Consider the following 24833-nt stretch of genomic DNA (forward strand, 5'->3'; position numbering starts at 1 on the left):
AAGTATTTTATACAGTATTGTTAGCTATAATCACTATATGCTGTACAGTAGATCCCCAGAAGTTATTAATCTTGTAACTGGAAGTATGTACCCTTAGATTAAGTGAAAGTCTTAAGTATGCTTCTATAATTGATTATTTTCAAAATACAATTTGTACCCAGTTATAATTTTTTTATTTAATGAATATTTCTTTTTGATTATTTTACACATAGGTTATAAAATTAATTAATTTCCTTTTTCTTTTTTTGAAATTGAAGTATATATTTACAATATTGTGTTAGTTTCCGGTGTACAGCATAGTGATTCAGTTTGGTTTTTTTGTGGAATATATTCCAATAATGGAATATATTCCATTATAGGTTATTACAAGATATTGGGTGTAATTCCCTGTACTATACAGTAAATCCTTGTTGCTTATCTATTTCATGTGAAGTAACTTGTTTCTGTTAATCCCACACTGTTAATTTGTCCTTTCCTCCCTCTTTGGTAACCATAAATTTGTTTCCTGTGTCCATAAGTGTGTTTCTGTTTTGTATTAAATAGATTGAATTGTATTATTTTTTAGATTCCACATATAAATAATATCATATATTTGTCTTTCTCTGTCTGACTTACTTCACAAAGTATAATATTCTCTGGGTCCATCCATGTTGCTGCAAATGGCAATATTTCATTCTTTTTATGGCTGAGTAATATTCCATTGTATCCATACCACATCTTAAGCCAGTTGTCTGTTGATGGGCACTTGGGTTGTTTCCATGTCTTGGCTATTGTAAATAGTGCTGCTATGAACATTGGGGTGCATGTATCTTTTCAAATTACAGTTTTTGTCTTTTCCAGATATATACCCAGGAGTGGAATTTTTGGATCCTATGATGATAGCTCTATTTTTAGTTTTTTTTGAGGAACCACCATACTGTTTTCCAGAGTGGCTGTACCAGTTTACATTCCCACTGACAGTGTAGCAGGGTTCCCTTTCCTCCACACCCTTTCCAGCATTTATTTGTAGACTTTTTGATGATAGCCATACTTACTGGTGTGAGATGATACCTCATCATGGTTTTGATTTGCATTTCTTTAATAATTAGCCATGTTGAGCATCTTTCATGTGCCTGTTGGCCATCTGTATGTCTTCTTTGGAGAAATCTCTATTTAGGTCTTCTGCCCTTTTTTTTAAATTCCTTTTTGGCCACGCAACACAGTATGTGGTATCTTACTTCCCCAACCAGGGACTGAACCTTCTTCCCCTGCATTGGAAGCACAGAGTCTTAACCACTGGACCATCAGGGAAGTTCCTGCCCATTTTTTGATTGGGTTATTTTTTTTAATTTGGTCATATGAGCTATTTACATATTTTGGATATTAACCCCATTTCAGTCACATCATTTGCAAATATTTTCTCCCATTCCTTAAGTTGTCTTTTCATTTTGTTGAAGGTTTCTTTGCTGTGCAAAAGCTTGTAATTTTGATTAGGTCCTATTTGTTTATTTTTGGTTTTTATTGCTTTTGCCTTGGGAGATTGATCTAAGAAAATATTTCTACAATTTATGTCCGAGAATGTTTTACCTATGTTCTCTCTTAGGAATTTTACAGTGTTGTGTCTTATATTTAAGTATTTAAATCTTTTTTTTAAATTGATGTATAGTTGATTTACAGTGTTGTGTTAATTACTGCTGTATAGCAAAGGGATTCAGTTATACATATATTTACATTCTTTTTTTTAATATTCTTTTCCATTATGGTTTATCATAGGATATTGAACATAGTTCTCTGTGCTATACAGTAGGACCTTGTTGTTTATCCATTCTGTATGTAAAAGCTTACATCTGCTAACCCCAACCTCCTATTCCATTCTCCCCCAACCCCCTCCCCCTTGGCAACCACCAGTCTGTTCTCTATATCTGTGATTCTTTTTCTGTTTCATAGGTTCATTTGTGTTGTATTTTAGATCCACATATAAGTGATATCACACGGTATTTATCTTTCTCTTTCTCTAGTTGCGTCCATGTTGCTGCAAATGGCATTATTTCATTCTTTTTTATGGCTGAGTAGTATTCCATTGTATATATGTACCACATCTTCTTTATCCATTCATCTGTCGATGGACATTTAGGTTGTTTCCATGTCTTGGCTATTGTGAATAGTGCTGCTGTGAACATAGGGGTGCATGTATCTTTTTGGAATGGAGTTTTTTTGGGGTTTTTTTTTTTGCGGTATGCAGGCCTCTCAGTGCTGTGGCCTCTCCCGTTGCGGAGCACAGGCTCAGCGGCCATGGCTTATGGGCCCAGCCACTCCGCGGCATGTGGGATCTTCCCAGACCGGGGCACGAACCCGCGTCCCCTGCATCGGCAGGCGGACTCTCAACGACTGCGCCACCAGGGAAGCCCTGGAATGGAGTTTTGTCTGGATATAAAAGCCCAGGAGTGGGATTGCTGGATCATATGGTAATTCTGTTTTTAGTTTTTTGAGGAACCTCTATTCTGTTCTCTATACTGGCTACACCAACTTACATTCCCACCAACAGTGTTGGAGTGTTCTCTTTTCTCCATACCCTTTCCAGCATTTGCTATTTGTAGACTTTTTAATGATGGCCATTTTGACTGGAGGTGGTACCTCACTGTAGTTGTGATTTGCATTTCCCTAATAATTTGTGATGTTGAGCATCTTTTCATGTGCCTACTGGCCATCTGTATTTCTTCTTTGGAGGAATGTCTGTTTACGTCTTCTACCCATTTTTCGATTTGGTTGTTTGGTTTTTTGTTGTTGAGTTGTATGAGCTGTTTGTGTATTTTGGAAATTAAGCCCCTGTTGGTCGCATCATTTAAATATTTTCTCCCATTCTGTAGGTTGTCTTTTTGTTTTTGTTTATGGTTTCCTTTGCTGTGCAAAAGCTTTTAAGTTTGATTAGGTCCCATTTGTTTATTTTAGTTTTTATTTATTATTGCCTTGGGAGACTGAGCTAAGAACACGCTGGTATGATTTATGTCAGAAAATGTTTTGCCTATGATTTCTTCTAGGAGTTTTATGGTGTCATGTCATGTTTAAGTCTTTAAGCAATTTTGAGTTTATTTTTGTGTATGGTGAGAGGGTACGTTCTAACTTCACTGATTTACATGTGGCTGTCCAACTTTCCCAACACCACATGCTGAAGAGATTGGTTTTTCTCCATTGTATATTCTTGCCTCCTCTTTTGAAGATTAATTGACCATAGGTGTGTGGGTTTATTTCTGGGCTCCCTGTTCTGTCCCATTGATCCATATGTCTGGTTTTGTGCCAGTACCACACTGTTTTGATTACTGTAGCTTTGTAGTATTGTCTGAAGTCTGGGAGGGTTATGCCTCCTGCTTTGTTCTTTTTCTTCAGGATTGCTTTGGCAATTCTGGTTCTTTTATGGGTCCATATGAATTTTAGGATTATTCTAATTCTGTGAAAATGTCATGGGTAATTTGATAGGGATTGCATTAAATCTGTAGATTGCTTTGGGTAGTATGGCCATTTTAACAATATTAATTTTTCCAATCTAGGAGCATGGGTTATCTTTCCATTTTTTTGAATCATCTACAGTTTCCTTTTTTAATGTGTCATAGTTCTCATCGTATAAGTCTTTCACCTCCTTGGTCAGGTTTATTCCTAAGTAGTTTATTTTGGGGCTGTGATTTTAAAAGGCATTGGTTTTTTACATTCTCTTTCTGATATTTCATTGTTGGTGTGAAGAAATGGAACTGATATCTGTATGTTACTTTAAAATTTTTTTATACAGCAGGTTCTTATTAGTTACCTGTTTTATACATATTAGTGTATATATGTCAGTGCCAATCTCCCAGTTCATCCCACCACCAGCCCCCACCCCTGCTTTCCCCGCTTGGTGTCCATACGTTTGTTCTCTACATCTGTGTCTCTATTTCTGCCTTGCAAACTGGTTCATCTGTACCATTTTTCTAGATTCCACATATGCATGAATATATGATACTTTTCTCTTTCTGACTTCATTTTGTATACAGTCTCTAGGTCCATCCATATCTCTACAAATGACCCAATTTCGTTCCTTTTTATGGCTGAGTCATATTCCATTGTATATATGTACCACATCTTCTTTATACATTCGTTTGTCGATGGGCATTTAGGTTGCTTCCATGACCTGGCTATTGTAAATAGTGCTGCAGTGAACATTGGGGTGCATGTGTCTTTTTGAATTACCGTTTTCTCTGGGAATATGCCCAGTAGTGGGATTGCTGGGTCATATGGTTGTTCTATTTTTAGTTTTTTAAGGAGGCTCCAAACTCTTCTTGATAGTGGCTGTATCAATTTACATTCCCACCAACAGTGCAAGAGGGTTACCTTTTCTCCACACCCTCTCCAGCATTTGCTGTTTGTAGATTTTCTGATGATGCCCATTCTAACCGGTGTGAGATGATACCTCACTGTAGTTTTGATTTGGATTTCTCTAATAATTAGTGATGTTGAGCAGCTTTTCATGTGCCTCTTGGCCATCTGTATGTTTTCTTTGTAGAAATGTCTGTTTAGGTCTTCTGCCCATTTTTGGATTGGGTTGTTTGCTTTTTAATATTGAGCTGCATGAGCTGTTTATATATTGTGAAGATTAATCCTTTGTCCATTGATTCATTTACAAATATTTTCTCCCATTCTGAAGATTGTCTTTTCATCTTGTTTATGGTTTCCTTTGCTGTTCAAAAGTTTTGAAGTTTCATTAGGTCCCATTTGTTTATTTTTGTTTTTATTTCCATTTCTCTAGGAGGTGGATCAAAAAAGATCTTGCTGTGATTTATGTCACAGTGATCTTCCTGTGTTTTCCTCTAAGAGTTTTATAGTGCCTGGTCTTACATTTAGGTCTGTAATCCATTTTGAGTTTATTTTGTGTATGGTGTTTATTTTGTGTATGGTGTTAGGGAGTGTTCTAATTTCATTCTTTTACATGTAGCTGTCCAATTTTCCCAGCACCGCTTATTGAAGAGACTGTCTTTTCTCCATTGTATATCCTTGCCTCCTTTGTCATAGATTAGTTGACCATAGGTACATGGGTTTATCTCTGGGCTTTCTATCCTGTTCCATTGACCTTTGCTATTTTCTTTATTTCTCTTTCATTTATTTGTGCTCTGATCTTTATGAGTTCTTTCCTTCTACTATGGATTTTGTTTGTGCTTCTTTCTCTAGTTCCTTTAGGTTGTAAGGTTAGATTGTTTATTTGAGATTTTTCTTGTTTCTTGAGGTAGGATTGTATTGCTATAAAATTCTCTCTTAGTACTGCTTTTGCTGCATCCCATAGGTTTTGGATCTTCGTGTTTTTGTTGTCATTTGTCTTTAGGTATTTTTTTATTTCCTCTTTGATTTCTTCAGTGATCTCTTGGTTATTTAGTATCGTATTATTTAGCCTCCATGTGTTTGTGTTTTTTACTTGTTTTCCCTGTAATTGATTTCTAATCTCATAGCGTTGTGGTCGGAAAAGATGCTTGATAGGATTTCAGTTTTCTTAAATTTACCAAGGGTTGATTTGTTATCCAAGATGTGATCTATCCTGGAGAATGTTACGTGTGCACTTGAGAAGAAAGTGTAATCTGCTGTTTTTGGATGGAATGTCTTGTAAATATCAGTTAAATCTATCTGGTCTATTGTGTCATTTAAAGATTGTGTTTCTTTATTAATTTTCTGTCTGGATGATCTGTCCATTGGTGTAAGTGAGGTGTGAAAGTCCCCCACTATTATTGTGTTACTGTCGATTTCCTCTTTTAGAGCTATTAGCAGTTGCCTTATGTATTGAGGTGCTCCTATGTTGGGTGCATATATATTTATAATTGTTATATCTTCTTCTTGGATTGATCCCTTGATCATTATGTAGTGTCCTTCCTTGTCTCATGTGACATTTTTTATTTTTTAAGTCTGTTTAATCTGATACGAGTATTGCTACACCAGCTTTCTTTTGATTTCCATTTGCATGGACTATCTTTTTCCATCCCCTCACTTTCAGTCTGTATGTGTCCCTAGGGAAGTGGGTCTCTTATAGACAGCATATATACGGGTCTTGTTTTTGTATCCATTCAGCGAGCCTGTGTCTTTTGGTTGGAGCATTTAATCCATTCACCTTTAAGGTAATTATTGATATGTATGTTCCTATTACCATTTTCTTAATTGTTGTGGGTTTGATTTTGTAGGCCTTTTTCCTCTCTTGTGTTTCCCACTTAGAGAAGTACCTTTAGCATATGTTGTAGAGCTGGTTTGGTGGTGCTGAATTCTCTTAGCTTTTGCTTGTCTGTAAAGCTCTTGGTTTCTCTGTCGAATCTGAATGAGATCCTTGCCGGGTAGAGTAACCTTGGTTGTAGGTTCTTTCCTTTCATCACTTTAAATATATCTTGGCACTCCCTTCTGGCTTGTAGAGTTTCTGCTGAGAAATCAGCTGTTAACCTTATGGGAGTTCCCTTGTATGTTATTTGTCATATTTCTCTTGTTGCTTTTAATCATTTTTCTTTGTCTTTAATTTTTGTCAGTTTGATTAGTATGTGTCTCAGCGTGTTCTCCCTGGGACTCTCTGCACTTCCTGGACTTGGGTGGCTATTTCCTTTCCCATGTTAGGAAGTTTTCAACTATAATCTCTTCAGATATTTTCTCGGGTCCTTTCTCTCTCTCCTCCTTCTGGGACCCCTATAATGCAAATGTTGGTGCATTTAATGTTGTCCCAGAGGTATCTTAGGCTGTCTTCATTTCTTTTCATTCTTTTTTCTTTATTCTGTTCCATGGCAGTGATTTCCACCATTCTTGTCTTCCAGGTCACTTACCATTCTTCTGCCTCAGTTATTCTCCTATTGATTCCTTCTAGTGTATTATTAATTTCAGATATTGTATTGTTTATTTCTGTTTAATTCTTCTAGGTCTTTGTTAAACATTTCTTGCATCTTCTTGATCTTTGCCTCCGTTCTTTTTCCAAGGTCCTGAATCATCTTCACTATCATTATTCTGAATTCTTTTTCTGGAAGGTTGCCCATCTCCACTTCATGTGGTTGTTTTTCTAGGGTTTTATTTTGTTCTTTCATCTGGTACATAGTCCACTGCCTTTTCATATTGTCTTTCTTTCTATGAATGTGGGTTTTGTTCCACATGCTGCAGGATTGTAGTTCTTCTTGCTTCTCTGTATGTTACCCTTGTATCCTGCTACCTTGCTGAATTTATCGGTTCTAGTAGTTTTTGTGTGGTGTCTTTAGGGTTATTTACATATAGTATCATATCATCTGCATATAATGACAGTTTTACTTCTTTCAATTTGGATGTGTTTTATTTCTTTCTCTTGTCTGATTGCTATGGCTAGGACTTCCAATACTATGTTGAATAGAAGAGGCGAGAGTGGGCATCCTTGTCTTGTTCCAGATTTTAGTAAGGCTTTCATCTTTTCACGGTTGAGTATTGTATTGGCTGTAGATGTGTCATAAATAACTTTTACTATCTTGAGATAGTAAAGTAACTTTTACTATCTTGAGATATGTTCCCTCTGTACCTATTTTGGTAAGAGTTTTTATCATGAATGGATGCTGAATTTTGTCAACTGCTGTTTCTGCATCTGTTTAGATGATCATGTGGTTTTTGCCTTTTCTTTTGTTTATGTGGTGTATCATATTAATTGAGTTGTGTATGTTGAACCATCCTTGTGAATTTAGGATGGATCCCACTTGGTCGTGGTGTATGATCTTTTTTATGTGTTGTAAGATTAGTTTGCTAATGTTTTGTTGAGGTTTTTTGCATCTATATTTATCAAAGATATTGGCCTGTAATTTTCTTTTTTGGTTGTGTCTTTGTCTGGTTTTGGTAACAGGGTGATGGTGGCTTCATAGAATGTTCCTGGGAGTGTTCCCTCCTCTTCAGTTTTTTGGAAGAGTTTGAGAAGGGTTGGTATAAATTCTTCTTTGTATGTTTGGTAGAATTCACCTGTGATGCTCTGTGGTCCTGGACTTTTGTTTGTAGGGAGTTTTTTAATTACAAATTCTCTTTCACTTCTAATGATTGGTTTTTTCAAATTATCTATTTCTTCTTGATTCAGTTTTGGTGGGCTGTATGTTTCTAGAAACCTGTCCATTTCTTCTAGGTTGTCCAATTTGTTGGTATATAATTGTTCATGGTATTTTGTATTTCTGTGGTATCAGTTGAGATTTCTCCTTTTTCATTTCTTATTTTGTTTATTTGTGTTCTCTTTCTTTTCTTCTTGGTATGCCTGGCCAGGGGTTTGTCTATTTTCTTTATCCTTTCAAAGAACCAGCTCTTTGTTTTATTGATTATTTTTATTTTTTTAATCTCTATTTTATTATTTCCTCTCAGATCTTTATTATTTCCTTCCTTCTGCTGACTTTAGGTTTTGTTGTCCTTTTTCTAATTCTTTTTAGTGGTAGGTTAGTTTGTTTATTTGAGATTTTTCTTGTTTTTTGAGGAAGGCCTGTATCACTATGAACTTCACTCTAAGAACTGCTTTTACTGCATCCCAGAGATTTTGTATCATTGTGTTTGCATTGTCATTTGTCCCAAGGTATTTTTTAATTTCCTCTTTGATTTCATCGTTGACCCATTGGTTTTTTAGTAGCATGTTATTTAGTCTCCATGTAATCGTTTTTCCTCATTTCTTTTTTTGTGGTTAATTTCTACTTTCATGGCATTGTGGTTAGAAAAGATGCTTGAGATAATTTCTATGCTCTTAAATTTGTTGAGGCTTGTTTTGTGCCCTAGTATGTGGTCAATCCTAGAGAATGCTCCATGTGTACTTGGAAAGAATGTGTATTCTGATTTTTTGGGGATGTAATGTCCTGAAAATACCAATTAAGTCTAGCTCTTCTGTTATATTATGTAGGGTCTCTGTTGCCTTATTGATTGTCTGGAAGATCTGTGCATTGATGTGAGTGTGGTGTTAAAGTCTCCTACTACTGTTGTAGTCTTATCAATTTCTACCTTTATCTCTGTTAATATTTGTTTTATGTATTTGGGTGCTACTGTATTAGGTGTATGTATGTTGATGAGTGTGAAGTCCTCTTGTATTGATCCTTTTATCATTATGCAGTGTCCTTCTTTATCCTTCTTTATGATCTTTGTTTTAAAATCTATCTTGTTTGATATGAGCATTGCAACTCTTACTTTCTTATCATTTCCTTTTGTATGAAATATCTTTTTCTGTCCCCTCACTTTCAATCTGTTTTTGTCCTTTGCCCTAAAATGGGTGTCTAGTAGGCAGCATATTTTAGGCTCTTGTTTTTTTTAGCCAGTCTTCCACTCTGTGTCTCTTGATTGCAGCATTTCGTCCATTAACATTTAAGTTAATTATAGATAGATATGTATTTATTGCCATTTTAAACCTTGTTTTCCCATTGATTTTATATTTCTTCTTTGTCTCTGTTTTCCCTTTTGTCGTTTTTTTTTTCCACACACGCACACTGTATTTTATTTTTACAAGAGATAAATAAACTGACACCAAGCATTGTAAATGAATGACCCTTTTGTGGTTTTATGATTTTCTTTTGTATTATACTTGTGTTCTCTTCTTTTTGGTTTTTGTGAGTCTATTGTATGTTTTTGATTTGTGGTTACCCTGCTTTTCTAGTGTGTTAACCCTTCCTATTTCTGCTTGCCTTAGACTGGTAGTCTTATAGGCTCAGATATATTCTAGGAAAAAAATATATACACATTTTCTTACTCCCCACATCTTATGATTTTTGATGTCCCCGTTTACATCTTCATGTTCATCCTTTTGCTGTTCATTGTGGTTATCATCATGTTCACAGAAGTTTTTGATTTCTTTTTTTTAATTTGTGTACTGGCTTATTTAAGTGACGTACTTTGAGGTTGTGATTTTCTCTTTCCTATATTATCCTGCTTCTTTTCTCTCTGATGTTTTTTTTTTGGCCACATCATGTGGCATGCAGGATCTTCATTCTTGGACCAGGAATCAAACCCATGCCCCTGCTGTGGAAGTGCAGAGTCTTAACCTCTGGACTGCCAGGGAAGTCCCCTGAGAAATTCTTTATCTCTCCTTTTATTCTAATGATAATCTTACAGGGTAGATTATCCTATGTTGTAGATTTTTCCCTTTCAGGACTTTGAATATATCTTGCCAGTCCCTTCTGGCCTGCAGTGTTTCTGTAGACAAATCAACTGATAGTCTTATGGCGGTTCCCTTGTAATTAACTCTTTTGTTTTTCTATTGCTGCCTTTAGAACCCTCTCTTTAACTTTTGCTATTTTTATTATCATATGTCTTGGTGTAGGTCTGTTTGGGACCCTCTGTGCTTCCTGTACCTGGATATCTGTTTACTTCTTTAGGTTTGGGAAGTTTTCAGCCATAATTTCTTCTAATACACTTTCCATCCCTTTTTCTCTTTATTCCACTTCTGGAATCCCTATTATGCATAGGTTGGCACGCTTTATATCAGAGGTCCCCAACCACTGTGGCCTGTTAGGAACCAGGCCGCACAGCAGGAAGTGAGTGGCAGACAAGTGAGTGAAGCTTCATCTGCCACTCCCCATCGCTCCCGCTCACTCATTACCACCTGAACCATCACTTGCGTTAACACCTGAACCATCCCCCACCCCCACCCCCACCCCCATCGGTGGAAAAATTGTCTTCCACACCGGTCCCTGGTGCCAAAAACGTTGGGGACCACTGCTTTATATTATCCTGTGGGTCTCTTATATTGCTTTTATTTTTTTTTCATTTGGCTTTCTGTCTGCTGTCCTGATTGGGTGATTTCCATTACTCTGTTTTCCACATCACTTATCTGTTTTTCTGCACTATTCATTCTGTTTTTCATTGCTTTAACTCAGCTTTCATGTGGGCAAATGAGTTTTCTAATTTTTCTTGGTTCCTCTTTATAGTTTCTAGTTCCTTTTTACACTATTCTGCATTTCTGTTGATAGCCTTTCTTAATTTCTTTAGTATTTTCATTACCTCTGTTTTGAACTCGGTGTCTATTAGACTGAAGAGGTTTATTTCATTATTTGTTCTTTCAGGGGAATGCTCTTGGTCTTTTAACTGAAAGTGGTTCCTCTGCTTCTTCATTTTAGTTATATTTCTCTTACTCCCTGAGTTTAGGAGAAACAATTATCTGTGGTCTTGAATGGCTGTTTACATGTGGGGGCGTCCCTGTGTAGTTTGTGTGGGTTTAATTTATTTGTTGTAGGGGCTGTTTTTAGTATGGATGCCTGTCACCTCTTTTCTCAGCATGTGCTTGTTGTTATCCCCTTGATAGGGGGTGTGCAGATGCAGTGGCTGGTGCCCAGTCCTGGGGTTCTTGACAACAGTGGCAGCTCAGGCGACCCCCTGGAGCATGTGATGGGAGCAGAGGTAGCTTGCGACCACTCCTGTGGTCTGGGAGGGAGGCGGCAGCAGCCTGCAACCGCTCCTGGCATCTGGGCAGGCAGTGGTGGCAGCTTGTGACGTCCCCTCGTTCCCTTGCAGGCACTGCCCTACCCTCTGCAAGTGTGTGCACAGGGAAAAAGGCTACAACCCGCATCCCGCCCCTCCCCTCACGCACCCCCCAAATAATGGCAGCTGGCCTCTAAGGCGGCCCAGGCTTCCTCTGTGCACACCACCAGCCATGGTCGCACTGGATTCCAGCACTCCCCAGGGCTGTCTTCACACAGTCAACCCCAGTCCTCTCCCCAGTTCTGATTTCTGAAGCCTGAGTTCCAGTACCCAGCCCCTGCCCGCACTGGCAGACACATGCCTCTGTCTGGAGAGTGCAGGGTGGTGGCACTGACGGTTTGTGTAGTTCTTCCTTCACTCTGGCTGCCGCAAGCTAGCTGCTGCACTCTTCTCCGAGTCTCTGAAGCTCCCCTTCTGTCCTGGCCAATCTCCCTGCCAGGGGGGCTGGCACCTTTCCTCTTTCACAGCTCCCTCCCAGGGACACAGGTCCTGTCTCGATTCCTTTCTTGCTTTCTTTTTTTTCTTCTTTCCTACCTGGTTACATGGAGATTTTCTTGCCCTTTCAGCCGTTTGAGGTGTTCTGGCAGTATTCAGTAGATATTCTGTGAGAATTGTTCCACATGTTGATGTATTTTTGATGTATTTGTGGGAGAAGGTAAGCATCATGTCCTACTACTCTGCCATCTTGATTACTCTGTCCTTTAAATCATTTTGAATTTATTTTTGTATATGGTGGGAGGGGAGTATTCTAAATTCATTGATTCACATGTAGCTGTCCAGCTTTCTCAACACCATTTGTTGAAGAGACTGTCTTTTCTCTATATTGTTGTTTCCTTTGTCATAGATTATTTGGGTTTATTTCTGGGCTCTCTGTTCTGTTCATCTATATGTCTTTGTACTAATACCATGCTTTTTGATTACTGTAGCTTTGTAGTATATTCTGAAGTTGAGAAGGGTTATGCCTCCAGCTTTGTTCTTTTTCCTTAGAATTGTTTTATCAATTCTGGGCCTTTTGTGTTTTCATATAAATTTTAGGATTATTTGTTTTAATTCTGTGAAAAATGTCATGGTATTTTGATAGGGATTGCATTAAATTTGTAGATTGCTTTGGGTAGTATATCCATTTTAACAATATTCTTCCCATCTAAGAATATAGGATATTTTTCCATTTTTTTGAATCATTTTCATTTCCTTTACCAGTGATTTATAGTTTTCAGCACGTAGGTATTTCACCTCCTTGGTTACGTTTATTCCTAGGTATTTAAATTTTTTGATGAGATTTTAAACGGGATTTTTTTTTTTTTTAACTTACATTTCATTTTTAGTGTATAGAAACATGACAGATTTCTCTGTATTAATCTTGTATGCTGCTATCTTGCCAAATTCCTTGATTAGTTCTTATACTTTTTTGGGTGAAGACTAGGGTTTTGTATATAGAGTATTGTATGTCATCTGCAAAGGGTGGCAGTTTTACCTTTTCTCTTCCAATTTGGATACCTTTTATTTCTTTTCCTTATCTGATTGCTGTGGCTAGGATGTATAATACTCTGTTGAATAGAAGCTCTGGGAGTGGACATCTTCAGCTTATTCCTGAATTTAGAGGGAAGGCTTTTACTTTTCACCACTGAGTATTATGTTGGTTGTGGCTTTGTTGTAAATGGCCTTTATTATGTCATAATATGTTCCCTCTACACCCACTTTGGTGAGAGTTTTTATCATGAACGGATGTTGAATTTTGTGAAATGCTTTTTCTGCATCTGTTGAGATGATCATGTGATCATGTGGTTTTTGTCTTTCCTTTTGTTAATGCGGTGTATCACACTGATTGATTTGCATATGTGGAACCATCCTTGTGATCCTGGAATGAATCCAACTTGATCATGGTGTATGATCCTTTTCAGGTATTGTTGGATTCAGCTTGCTAATATTCTGTTGAGGATTTTTGCACCTATATTCATCATAGATACTGGCCTGTAACTTTTTTTGTGTGTGTAGTGTCTTTGTCTAGTTTTGTAATTAGGGTAAAAGTGGCCTCATAGAATGAATTTGGAAGTGTTCCCGCTTCTTCAGTTTTTTGGAATAGTTTGGGAAGGATTAGTTTAAGTTCTTTATGTTTGGTAGAATTCTTCAGTGAAGCCATCTGGTCTTGGACTTTTGTTTGCAGAAAGTTTTTCTTTTAATTATTATTACAGATTCTGTTTCACTTCTAGTGATTAGCCTGTTCAAACTGTGTTTCTTCTTGACTTAGTCTTGCCAGGCTGTATGTTTCTAAAAATTTGCCCATTTCTTCTAGGTTGTCCAGTTTGTTGGCATGTAACTGTTCATTGTATTTCTCTTCTGATTTTTTATATTTCTGTGATATCAGTTATTTCTCCTCTTTCATTTCTTAATTTCTTTATTGGGGTCCTCTCTTTTCTTTTTGATGAGCCTGGCTTGTCAATTTTATTTATCTTTTCAAAAAATCAACTCTTGGTTTTATTGATCTTTTTTGTTGCTGTTTTTTTCCCTGATCTATTTTATTTCTCTCTGATTTTTATTATTTCCTTGCTTCTGCTGACTTTGCACTTTGTTTTTCTTTTACTAATCCTTTTAGGTGGTTGGTGAGATTGTTCATTTGAAATTTTTCTTGTTTCTTGAGTTAGGCCTGTATCACTGTGGATTTCCCCCTAAGAATTGCTTTTGCTGCATGCCAGAGATTTTGTAATGTGTTCTCATTTTCCTTAATCTCAAGGTATTTTATAATTTCTTCTTTGATTCCATCTTTGACCCATTTGTTTCTTAGTAGTATGTTGTTCAGCCTCCACATGTTTGTTCTTTCTCTGTTTTTCTTTCCATAGTTAACTTCTGATTTCATATCATTGTGGTCAGAAAAGATGCTTGAAATAACTTCTATCCTCTTAAATTTGTTGAGGCTTGTTTTATGACCTAGCATGTGGTCTGTCCTATAGAACATTCCATGTGCACTTGAAAAGAATGTGTATTCTGGGGTTTTCAGGGGATGTAGTATTCTGTAGAAATCTATTAAGTCCAACTGGTCTGTTGTATCATTTAAAACCACTGTTTCCTTCTTGATTTTCTGTCTGGATGATCTGTCCTTTGATGTCAGTGGAGTGTTAAATCTACTATTACTGTATTTTTGTCAGTTTTTCCCTTTATGTCTTTTAGTATTTGCTTTATATATTTATGTACTGCTATATTAGGTGCATATGTGTTCATGAGTATAATATCCTCTTGTGTTGATTCCTTTATCATTATATAATGCCCTTCTTTGTCTTTTTTTATGGCCTTTGTCTTAAAGTCTACTTTGTTTGATATGAATATTGCTACCCCCACTTTCTTGTCATTCCCATTTGCCTGAAATATCATTTTCCTTCTCCTCACTTTCAGTCTGTGTGTGTCTTTTATCCTGAAGTAAGTGTCTTGTAGACAGTATATTTCAGGTTCTTGTTTTTCTTTCCAATCAGCCAGTCTTTTGATCAAAGCATTTAGTCTGTTGACATTTAAAGTAGTTGATAGGTTTGTATTTATTACCATTGTAATCCTTGTTTTCCAGTTGTTTTGTAGTTAGTTTATTTTTTTGTTTTTTCTTTTGGTCTGATGATTTTCTTTTGTTGTATGCGTGACTTCCTTTCTTTTTGGTCTTTGTGAATCTATTTTATGTTTTTGATTTGTGGTTACCATGGAATTCAGGTGTGTTGACCCATAACTATCTACTTGATGTAAACTGATAGCCACTCAATTCAAACACATTCTAAAAGATGTACATTTTTTATTCCCCTCCCTGGTACTTTGCAATTTTGATATCCTATCTTACATGTTTATACTTATCCTTTTATTTTTATTATAGAGTCACTTTTACAATTTTTTTTGACTGTTTAGTCTACATACTAGTTTATTTAAGTGATCTTCAATTCTTACTATGTATTTGCCTTGCCTATTTTGATCTTCTCTTTCCTAGAGTGTCTTGCTCCTTTTCCATTTAGAGAAGACCCTTCAATATTTCTTTTAGGGTAGGTTTAGTATTACTGAATCTTTTTAGTTTTTGCTTGTCTGAGAAATTCTTTCTCTCTCCTTCTATTCTAAATGATAATCTTGCTGTATAGAGTATCCTAGGTTGCAGGTTTTTTCCTTTCATAACTTTTAGTATATTATGCCACTCCCTTCTGGCCTGCAAATCAGCTGATAGCCTTATGGGGGTTCCCTTGTAATTAACTCTGTGTTTTTCTCTCACTGCCTTTAGGATGCTCTTTTTGTCTTTAAGTTTTGCCATCTTAATTATATATCTTGTGGGTCTGTTCAGGTTCATCTTGTTTAGGACCCTTTGTGCTTCTTGTATCTGGATATCTGTTTCCTTCTTTAGGTTTGGCAAATTTTCAGCCATAGTTTCTTCAAATAAGTTTTTGATCCCCTTTTCTCTTCTCCTTCTCAAACCCCTATTATGCATAGGTTGGCACATTTTATATTATTTTATAGATCTTGTAAGTTCCTTTCATTTTTTTTTTCACTTGTCTTTGTCTGCTCTTCTGATTGGGTGATTTCTATTATTCTGTCTTCCAGCTTATTCATTCTTCTGTGTCATTTAGTTAGCTGTACATTGCTTCTAGATTTCTTTTTATCTTAGAAATTGAATTATTTATCTATTTTTGATTTGTTCGTCTTTGTAGTTTCTAGTTCCTTGTTACAGTGATATGCATTTATATTGATCTTTCTTAATTCATTTAGCGTTTTTATAACCACCTTTTTGAACTTGGTGTCTGGTAGACTGGTGAGCTCTGTTTCATTATTTGTTTCAGGGGATTTTTCTTGCTCTTTTAATTGGGAGTATTTCCTCTGCCTTTTCATTTTACTTAACTGTCTCTGTCTCTGACTTTAGGAGAAACGATTATCTATTATGGTCTTAAAGGGGTGTTTTTATGTGGTAGCATCCCTGTGTAGACTCTGTGTGTATGATGGACACCAGCCATGTCTTTCTTCGGGGTATGCTGGTCGTTATCACCTAGATAGGGGGTTTGGTTGGTTTTGAGGGATCTAAAGACTGTGCAGGGTGTGAGGTGGGACTTCCTCTTTGCTGCATAGCTGTTGCTGCCCTGTCAGGGACAGGGCCTGCTCCTCAGCTGTTGGAGTAAATGCCCTGTGGGTCGGGCTCAATCAGGCTCCATTCCCCTTGAGTGGTGCCCTGCCCACAAAGGAGGTGATTGCTGAAGCAAGTGAGGCCCATGTGCTCACAAAGGACCAGTACACCACCTCTGTAGGCATCTGAGGCTCCAGTCGGAACCAGCCCAAGGCCTCATCCCTTCTTCTGTTTATCCCAGACCTAGTGCAAGGTTGTGGTGTGGAGTGGGTGAGGCTGGGACATTCACTAGGCTGGGGCTGTGGGTTGGGGTGTAGTGGCTGCAGGAATTGAGGTGGCTGTGCTACCACCAGAGCACTGGGCTGACCCCGTGGCAGTCTTCTTCCAGACCTGTCTGCCCCAGCTCCAAGGCTAAGCTGCTGTGTGGAGTGGGTGGAGCCAGAGCATTGGCTCCACTGGGAGGCAAACTGCGGGGTGCTCCTGCGACACTACCTGAGCAAGTGCTGACAGTGGCCACTTCCACTCCACCCAGATCACATCCCAGGACCCCAGTCTGTCTCTGCATAGCTAGACCAAGTCTTCTCCCAGGGCTTGGTTGGCCCAAATCTAGCACCAGGCTGTGGTATGGAGTGAGCGGGGCCGGGATGTTCAACCAGCTCGGATTGGGGAGTGTGGCCAAGTGGCAGCTGCCAGTGCAAAGCTCTCTCCGCCCTGATTTTTGGTAAACCAGCACATGTGTACTCCTCATGAGTAGAGTCTAGGCTTCTCTAGCCCTTCATCTGTCCCAGCAGTTCTCCCAGCAGCCAAGGGCGCTTGTCTCCTCCTTGCAGGACCCCAGGACTGGAATGTCCAGTCTGTGGTTCAACCCACTTGCTCCCCACATTGAGGGTCTGCCAATGGGGACCTTCTCTTCCTTTCAGATCCATCTCAGATGGGGGTCCCAACCCTATGCCTTTTCCATCCTACCTGGTTATATGGAAATCTTTCTTGCAGCCTTGGTTGTGTAGGAGTTCTGCCATTTTCCAGTTAGTTTTCCATGAGAATTGTTCCACATGTAGATGTATTTTGGGTATGTTGTCAGGGGAGATGAGCTCCATGTCTTCCTACTCCACCATCTTGATCTCTCCTCTACAGTTATTAATTTCTTAAAGTATCATATGGTTTATATTCAGTGGGCAAATTTTTCAGCTTAATTATACTTATGGTAAATTATACCATCAGATAGCTATAAATGTTTTTGACACTTCAAAAAAATAATTAGTTGTTGACAGATACAACCCTCACAAAATAATAATTTTTTGCAGTTACTGACTTTCCCTCATATGTATTCATTTCAAAAATGTACATGTTTGCCTCATAAAAGTATATATTTGGGGGACTTCCCTGGTGGTCCAGTGGTTAAGACTCCACACTCCCAATGCAGGGGACACAGGTTCAATCCCTGGTTGGGGAACTAAGATCCCACATGTCATGTGCTGCGACCTTAAAAAAAAAAAAATATATATATATATATATATATATATTTGAAGATGATAACTTTCCGTTTCTAGGACCCTTTCCCCTAGTAAATTAAGTTGGAAGTTCAGTACCCTACACAAACGTAAACTGTATTCAAGCAATAAGATTGGTTAAAAATTGGTCCTAGTGTTAGAAAATATCCTAATTAATGAATGCATTTTCATATGTTTAATCCCAACATGGATCTTTTCCCCATACTTCACCTCTCAGCCTTTATGCTGCTGTGTTGGAAAGGTATTGCCTTGCAGATAAAATCAGCCACTCACCTCATGGGGTAAGGCCCATCTTAGGAATGTATTGCCTTGCAGCAAAAATCACCCTTAAACTTAGTCTGTCATTGAGGGGTTTTCCCTCATTTTGGCCTAATGCACATGTTTCTCTCCATTCCACACATAAGGAAAACTTTTAAAGCTTTCTGACATTATTTTACTTTTACCATAGGTAGATTGATTTTACCTATCCCCGTGAGCTCTGTGATGCTGCATCTCCCTTTCTTCTAAATCTATCTCATTGTGTCGTAGCATTCATATTTATAGGACTTACATAAAAACGGTGAAGAAGCTATTCTAAGATTGTATTGTATTTTAAGGATTCTGCACATATTGTTATTTATCAAATAGGCATTACATTTTATTACCCCAAATCATGAGATCCCTTGGATAAAGGGGACTGTTGATAGGAGGAGACATTTGAGAATAAGTTCCTAAAGAGGTACTTGCGAGGGAATTCCTTCTTTTCTTTTTAGCTGGAAATCCTGAGAAACTAAGGGGAGAGAATAAAAGACTAAGGAGAGGGAGGGGAGGGGTAGGGAGAGGAAAGGGGACGGGAGGGAGAAGAATGAGACATTGACCTCTATGTCTACCTAGTAAATAAAAGTCTCAGTATTTACCAGCACAGCCCAATTAATTGCCTAAGAATCAACATGATGGTTTGGGGGAACAGCTAATGAAAGTACAGACTTAAGCTGAAATTGCCTCATAAGTTTTTTTTCCCCCACCAGATTGTTTGACTTCACAGACACGTCTCAGGTTAAGTGGGATGTTGGTAAGCATCAACTACTTTGTAAAATTGTATCACCATGTTAAGAAACACATTTAAAAACTGATTCCAGATATTTTCTTTGGTGGTTTCTTAAACATTTATCTCACTTATTTGTAATCTTTCTTGTTTTCTGATAAATGTATTCATAGCTGTAAGTTTCTTTCTAATTAATTAGCTGTGTTCAATACATTTTAACATATGGTGTTTTCGTTATCATTCACTTCTAAGTATTCCATTAGAGTTCCTCTTTAACCAGAAAGTTATATATTAGTGTTTTTGTCATTTCTAAACATTATTTTTTGTCGTTTTATTATTTTATTTATTTAGTCTCATCATATTATGGTCAGGGAGTGCAGTCTGTGTGTTGTTGATACTTTAACACTATTGAAGCTGCCTTATGGGTTGGGAGTTTGCCACTTACGAAGATTATTAATGTTCTGTGTATGCTTGAAAATGTTTCCTATGTAAGGTGTAATTTTTATATATATTAGATTAAATTTATTAATCATGTTATTCAAATCTGCATCATTTTTTGAGTGTTCTTTTTAAAAGTTTAATGAATAGTAGGAAAGTTGTGTTTTTGCTAAATATAAATCCTTTTAACTTTTTCTTCCACTTACAACACGATTTTTTGTTTCTTTCCATTTTAGGATGGTCTTGTTAATGTAGGATGGATGGACTGTGCCACCCAGGACAACCTTTGTAAAAGTTTGGACATTACAACAAGTACTACTGCATATTTTCCTCCTGGAGCCACTTTAAATAACAAAGAGAAAAGTGGTATTTTGGTATGAATCACTTATTCAAATACATCATTTTGTAAACAATGAGCAAAACAAGGAACGAGTTTATATCACCTGATTATAGGACACTTAATTATTTAGAATATTTAATTTCTGGGATTCTGTTTAATATTTCAGTTTATAAAGTTAAGCTATAAGGATTATTTTTAAAGTGGCATAAACCATTACAGTTTTAAAAACCCAAAGGTATGGAATACATTCTTAGGTTAAATGAATATTTATTGGTTTCCATTTATTTGTGTATTTTCTAATGTTAAAATATAGATCATTGGTAGGTTTAGATGGAATCTGGTATCTGTTTTTTTTAAAGCACCCTGTTTGATTCTGGTGTAGACTCAGTTTGGCAATCTACTGGTGTGGTTCACATTCCTAATTTTATAAATGAGGAAACTGAGGTTCAAGATAGTTGTCAAGGAGCTGAGACAAATACTGGCATATCGGATAGGTCCCTAGAGAACCCACAAAGAAAAACAGACTGATATAAGACAGACTACCTTTAGCTTTCTTTTCTGTATTTTAATTTTTGATATAAAACAGCAAGCTCAGATATGATCTTAGGAAACATAAATGAGTGATATTAGAAATGTGACAACACAGAGTGACGAATTAGCAGTCCCTGTCCCTCCTAAAAGCATTCAAGTTTTAAAAAATGTAAAACACTATGTCAGCTAAATATGTCTGGCAGGTGAAATTCAGAGGCTGGACAGTACCCTTCTAGATGTAACTGCCAAATTTTACTCTAAAACAAACAGGTTTATAAGAGGTTCCACTGGATTTGTAACTTAATATTTATATAAGCTGTTATGGGAGTATTTTTAGTAAAATCTTCATGAATGTGACTAAAGTGAATGAGCTTATAGTACTGAGACATGAAAGTCTTCCGTTTTGGCCTTTTAAGCCCTTTGGTAACAAGTTATTTCATAGATTTTTTGGGAATATGCTATAGATTTTTTTTTAAGCTGAAAATTGAGTTTTCTGTACTTACGTTATAGACATTGTTTCTATTGATTATTCTCATGTCAAACACAATTAAACTGTGAATACAGTGGTAGTTCCTACAAGTTTTTAATGGAGTTTTAGATCTTTCAAGTAATATATGAATTTCAAATAGTTTATTATAATTAAAGATATACAATAAACTGTTTCATCAACCCCTGTATACATTTTCTTGATGTAACTATTGCTGCACTCTGTAATAGCAGCTGCTTCCATGAGAATTAGAAGAGCAAAGAGAGTTCTATGAGAAAAATATGCTGAGGATAAAACATGGACAGAAATAAAGAAGGTTTGTTAGAATCGAGATGTGTCTATTTCAGTTGTTTTGTTTTAAATAAGAGACCTAGATCCAAAATATATTTAATTTAAAATATATCTTTTATATGTATACATTTTACTCTGTAAAACTCCTAAGTGGTTTGGTTTTGGTGCATTATTTCTAAAAATCTCTATAATAAAGTCCATTCCAGTTTTCCAATAAGTTTTTCTTAATTCCTATTAATTATTGATTGGGGTATGAAGCATCTTAGATCACCAAATATTCTAGTGTTTTAACAAGAATTCGTAAAGCATTGGCATTCTGTAAAACATGTTAGCATTAAAATTAAACTGAACATACCATAGCTTTTTCCCAGTGAGCCAGAGGTCACTCCAGGTTATTTTGAGGATTATTGTAGAATATGCAGCATAGTTAATAGAAAATTCCAGGTAATGAAACACCTAATAATGAAATTTATTTTACATCACTGTTTTTTAAAGAAACAACCCAGTTTAATAATTGCCACAATATGATATACTGTCGTTTTCTTTTTTTTGGAAAAGGACAACATTTAGGATAATTAGCTTAAAAGCTGTGTAACTTCTATGTTTTTCCTTAAAAGTTCTTTCTCTGAAAACTGAAAAACTAAGATACTAAAATAAGTGAACGTTGATTAAAAAGATTACGATTCTCTTACTTCTAGTTTCTTAATTCATTGGATGCTAAAGAAATATATTTGGAAATAATGCATAACCTTCCAGATTTTGAACTACTTTCGGCAAACACACTAGAGGTAATATTTTTTTAATAATAAATAGTATTAAATGTTGGTAACATTTCAGAACTTAACATTTTAAAATCAGCGTTTGTTTTATTCATTTTGGAGAAGAAGTAGCAGTTTCAAAGGACTTATATATATATATCAGTTGGTTCTAGGTTGAACTCTAATGCCAGGGTTGCTGGCATTGCAGCTTCAGTGTGGATCTGTAGTTTTGGAAACCTAACTAGTCCTGAAGGTAGGCTGCAGGAGGTGCATCAGAAAAGGCAAGATTTTGATCACAAAGCAACTTTGGATCTGATCTGGAACTCTTTGTTCTCGCTTACAGAACTATCTGTATTGTTCACTGAGAATTAAGAAGCAACTTTAGAAATATTCAGTTTGTAGTAGAATCAATTATTTTTTCTACTTTTTGATCCCAGAGTGTTCTAAGTCTATATCCCTACCAAACTTTTTGTTAAACCTGAAGAAATCTGACTTCCCCACCTTTCAGCTTTTTGGCTCTGTGTTGTTGAAATCATACTTTTTCCTGGCACAGTCATCGTCTTTAAGATTTTATGATTTAGTGACTCTTTTCTTTGTGTAATATTATATAATTGATTTATATAGCATTATTACAAATAAACTACAAAATAAGAATATGACTGGGTCTGAATTTTAGACAGTATTTTGAAATAATGGGTAGGATAGTTAAAATTAAGTCAAAGAAATGGAAATTATTGATAGAACTCTTAAGATTTCCCATCTCTCATGTTTCTTTTCCTTTATCACTTTCTTCTTTAATCACTTTTAAGGATCGTTTGGCTCATCATCGGTGGCTCTTATTTTTTCATTTTGGAAAAAATGAAAATTCAAATGATCCTGAGTTGAAGAAGCTAAAAACTCTACTTAAAAATGAACATATTCAAGTAAGAAAAGTGTATTCTGCCTAGCCTTCTGCTTACGTGCTCTCTTCTTAATTTAGTACATAAAGTTATGTTTTAAATAACATAAAAATGTTTATTTGAAATTCTAGGTTAAGAAACCCCTAAATGCCTTTGTTCTTCTGTTGCGTTTTCTTTTTTGTATTAAAAGTTAAAATGATATCCGAAAAAGATTAACCTTCATTTCTTTTGGGTAGTTGGTATGTGATAAATCTGTGTGATAGTTTTTCTGGAATGCATACTATAGAATAGGATATCTTTCCCTTTTTTAAATTCTTACTTCTTTATGTAAGTAATTTCATATTCATTATTTTAAATTAGCGTATATAAATAAGCACTAAAATGAACTAAAGTAGATGCCTAAAAATTATCCGCATTTTCTCCACTGTTAATAAACCTACTAAGAATTTACTGTTATAACCTTTCAAGCTTTTTAAGTGTGGGCATATGTATGTGTGTGCACATATATGCATATTGTAATGGCCGTTGTAATAGACATACATGTAAATTTATATGTATGCTTTTTAATGAAATTAGATTCACTAAATTCTCTTTCGTAAAATTTTCCATTTAGTGATATAAATTTTTCCACATACCAGTGTAATATATATGTGTATATGTGTGTGTGTATGTAAATGTATCAGTCATCGTCCTAAAGACCAAGCAGTATTTCACTGTATGGTTACACCATGATTGTTTGACAAATCCTCTTTTACTGGTGACTTTGTTTCCATTTTTATATCAAAAAGATATACTGCAAAAATGCAGTATGAGGAATTTTTTGAACCAAGGTGATATATTTTCTTCAAAGTTTTTTATCCTCATTACCAGAGTCTTCCAGGAAGTTTATATCAGTTTATATTCTTACTGACAGCATGTAAGTGACCATTTCTCTATACCAGTGCCAGCCCTGGTATTATCATTCTTTATAATTAGCACTGTCCTAATAGGCCTAAAGTGATTTGTTAATAATACTCATTTTCATTTATTTGCTTTCTACTTTATTTTCCATGTATGTCTCTGGCCCATTTTCTTTCTCCTGATAGGATGTTCATATTTTTATTTCTTAATAGATCCTTTGTTTTAAATGCTACAAATATTTGGTTTATCATTTGCCCGCTGGATTTTTTTTCCATACCATATGAAAATGTGAACCTTTTTCTTTATTATTTCTGCTTGTAGGGTCTCTCTTAAGACATTCTCTCTTTCCCCCACCCCACGATTATATAAATATTCTCTACATTTTTAGAAGGGTGGTTTCTTAAACAACTTAATATTTTCTTGGAAATTTCCTCTCAGGTTTTTGAAATCTCTAGGAGGCATTTTTTTTTATAACTAAATTTAGTTTCAGTATTAAATGTAAATTAATTAGTTCTGTCTCTTACTTTCATGGTCCATTAACTTCTGTTTAGAAGCTGCGTTGTTATAGCAGTGTCATTTTTGGATTATCCTTATGAATATTTAACTGAATGGGTAAGATTTTATTTTCAACGGATTAAACCTTCTCTTTATACTTTAGGTTGGCAAGTTTGACTGTTCCTCTGCACCAGACATCTGTAGTAATCTCTATGTTTTTCAGCCATGTCTAGCAGTATTTAAAGGACAAGGAACTAAGGAATTTGAAATTCATCATGGTAAGAAGGGAAAAAGTGATAAAAATTTCTCAATTTTCAAATAGTAATTCTTAATTCTACTTTTTAACCTTGTTTTATATGGACTTGATTATGAAAAATAACTTTGTTCTCACTTATTAGTAAATTTGTTTCTTGTGGGGAAAGATATTTTGAATTAAATATAGTTGTTTTATCTTCTTTACTGTTTAAAATAAATCCCTTTTTTCTCCCCAATATTTTGATCACTGTTTCAGTAAGAGCTCTGATGACTTGTCAGGCTAGTAAGGAATTTCAGGGTTTGTCTTGTTGACAAAAATAAGAAACACCTAGTTTCCATTTCAGTATGCCAAATGTAGCATCTCAGTCATTAGGGGCAATTTCTAGACATTGTTTTGGATTTTTCAAACACTAGATGACCAGACATCTCC

At 36.0% G+C, this 24833-nt stretch overlaps 1 protein-coding gene across 2 annotated transcripts in view; it reads left to right on the forward strand.

Moving 5' to 3' along the window:
* DNAJC10 (DnaJ heat shock protein family (Hsp40) member C10) overlaps positions 1-24833 on the forward strand; it is a 62169-nt gene that overhangs the window by 14792 nt on the left and 22544 nt on the right. The window contains exons 10-14 of one of the 2 annotated variants that reach the window (XM_079925274.1): positions 18993-19036; positions 19684-19821; positions 21795-21884; positions 22664-22777; positions 24372-24426. In XM_079925274.1, the coding sequence (XP_079781400.1) occupies positions 18993-19036; positions 19684-19821; positions 21795-21884; positions 22664-22777; positions 24372-24426 (441 nt within the window). Of the gene's footprint in view, positions 1-18992; positions 19037-19683; positions 19822-21794; positions 21885-22663; positions 22778-24311; positions 24427-24833 lie in introns of both variants that reach the window. The other variant, XM_079925273.1, reaches the window with a different exon arrangement.

The sequence above is a fragment of the Stenella coeruleoalba genome (genome assembly GCF_951394435.1).
Source record: "Stenella coeruleoalba genome assembly, chromosome: 6".
Classification (NCBI taxonomy): Eukaryota; Metazoa; Chordata; class Mammalia; order Artiodactyla; family Delphinidae; genus Stenella; species Stenella coeruleoalba.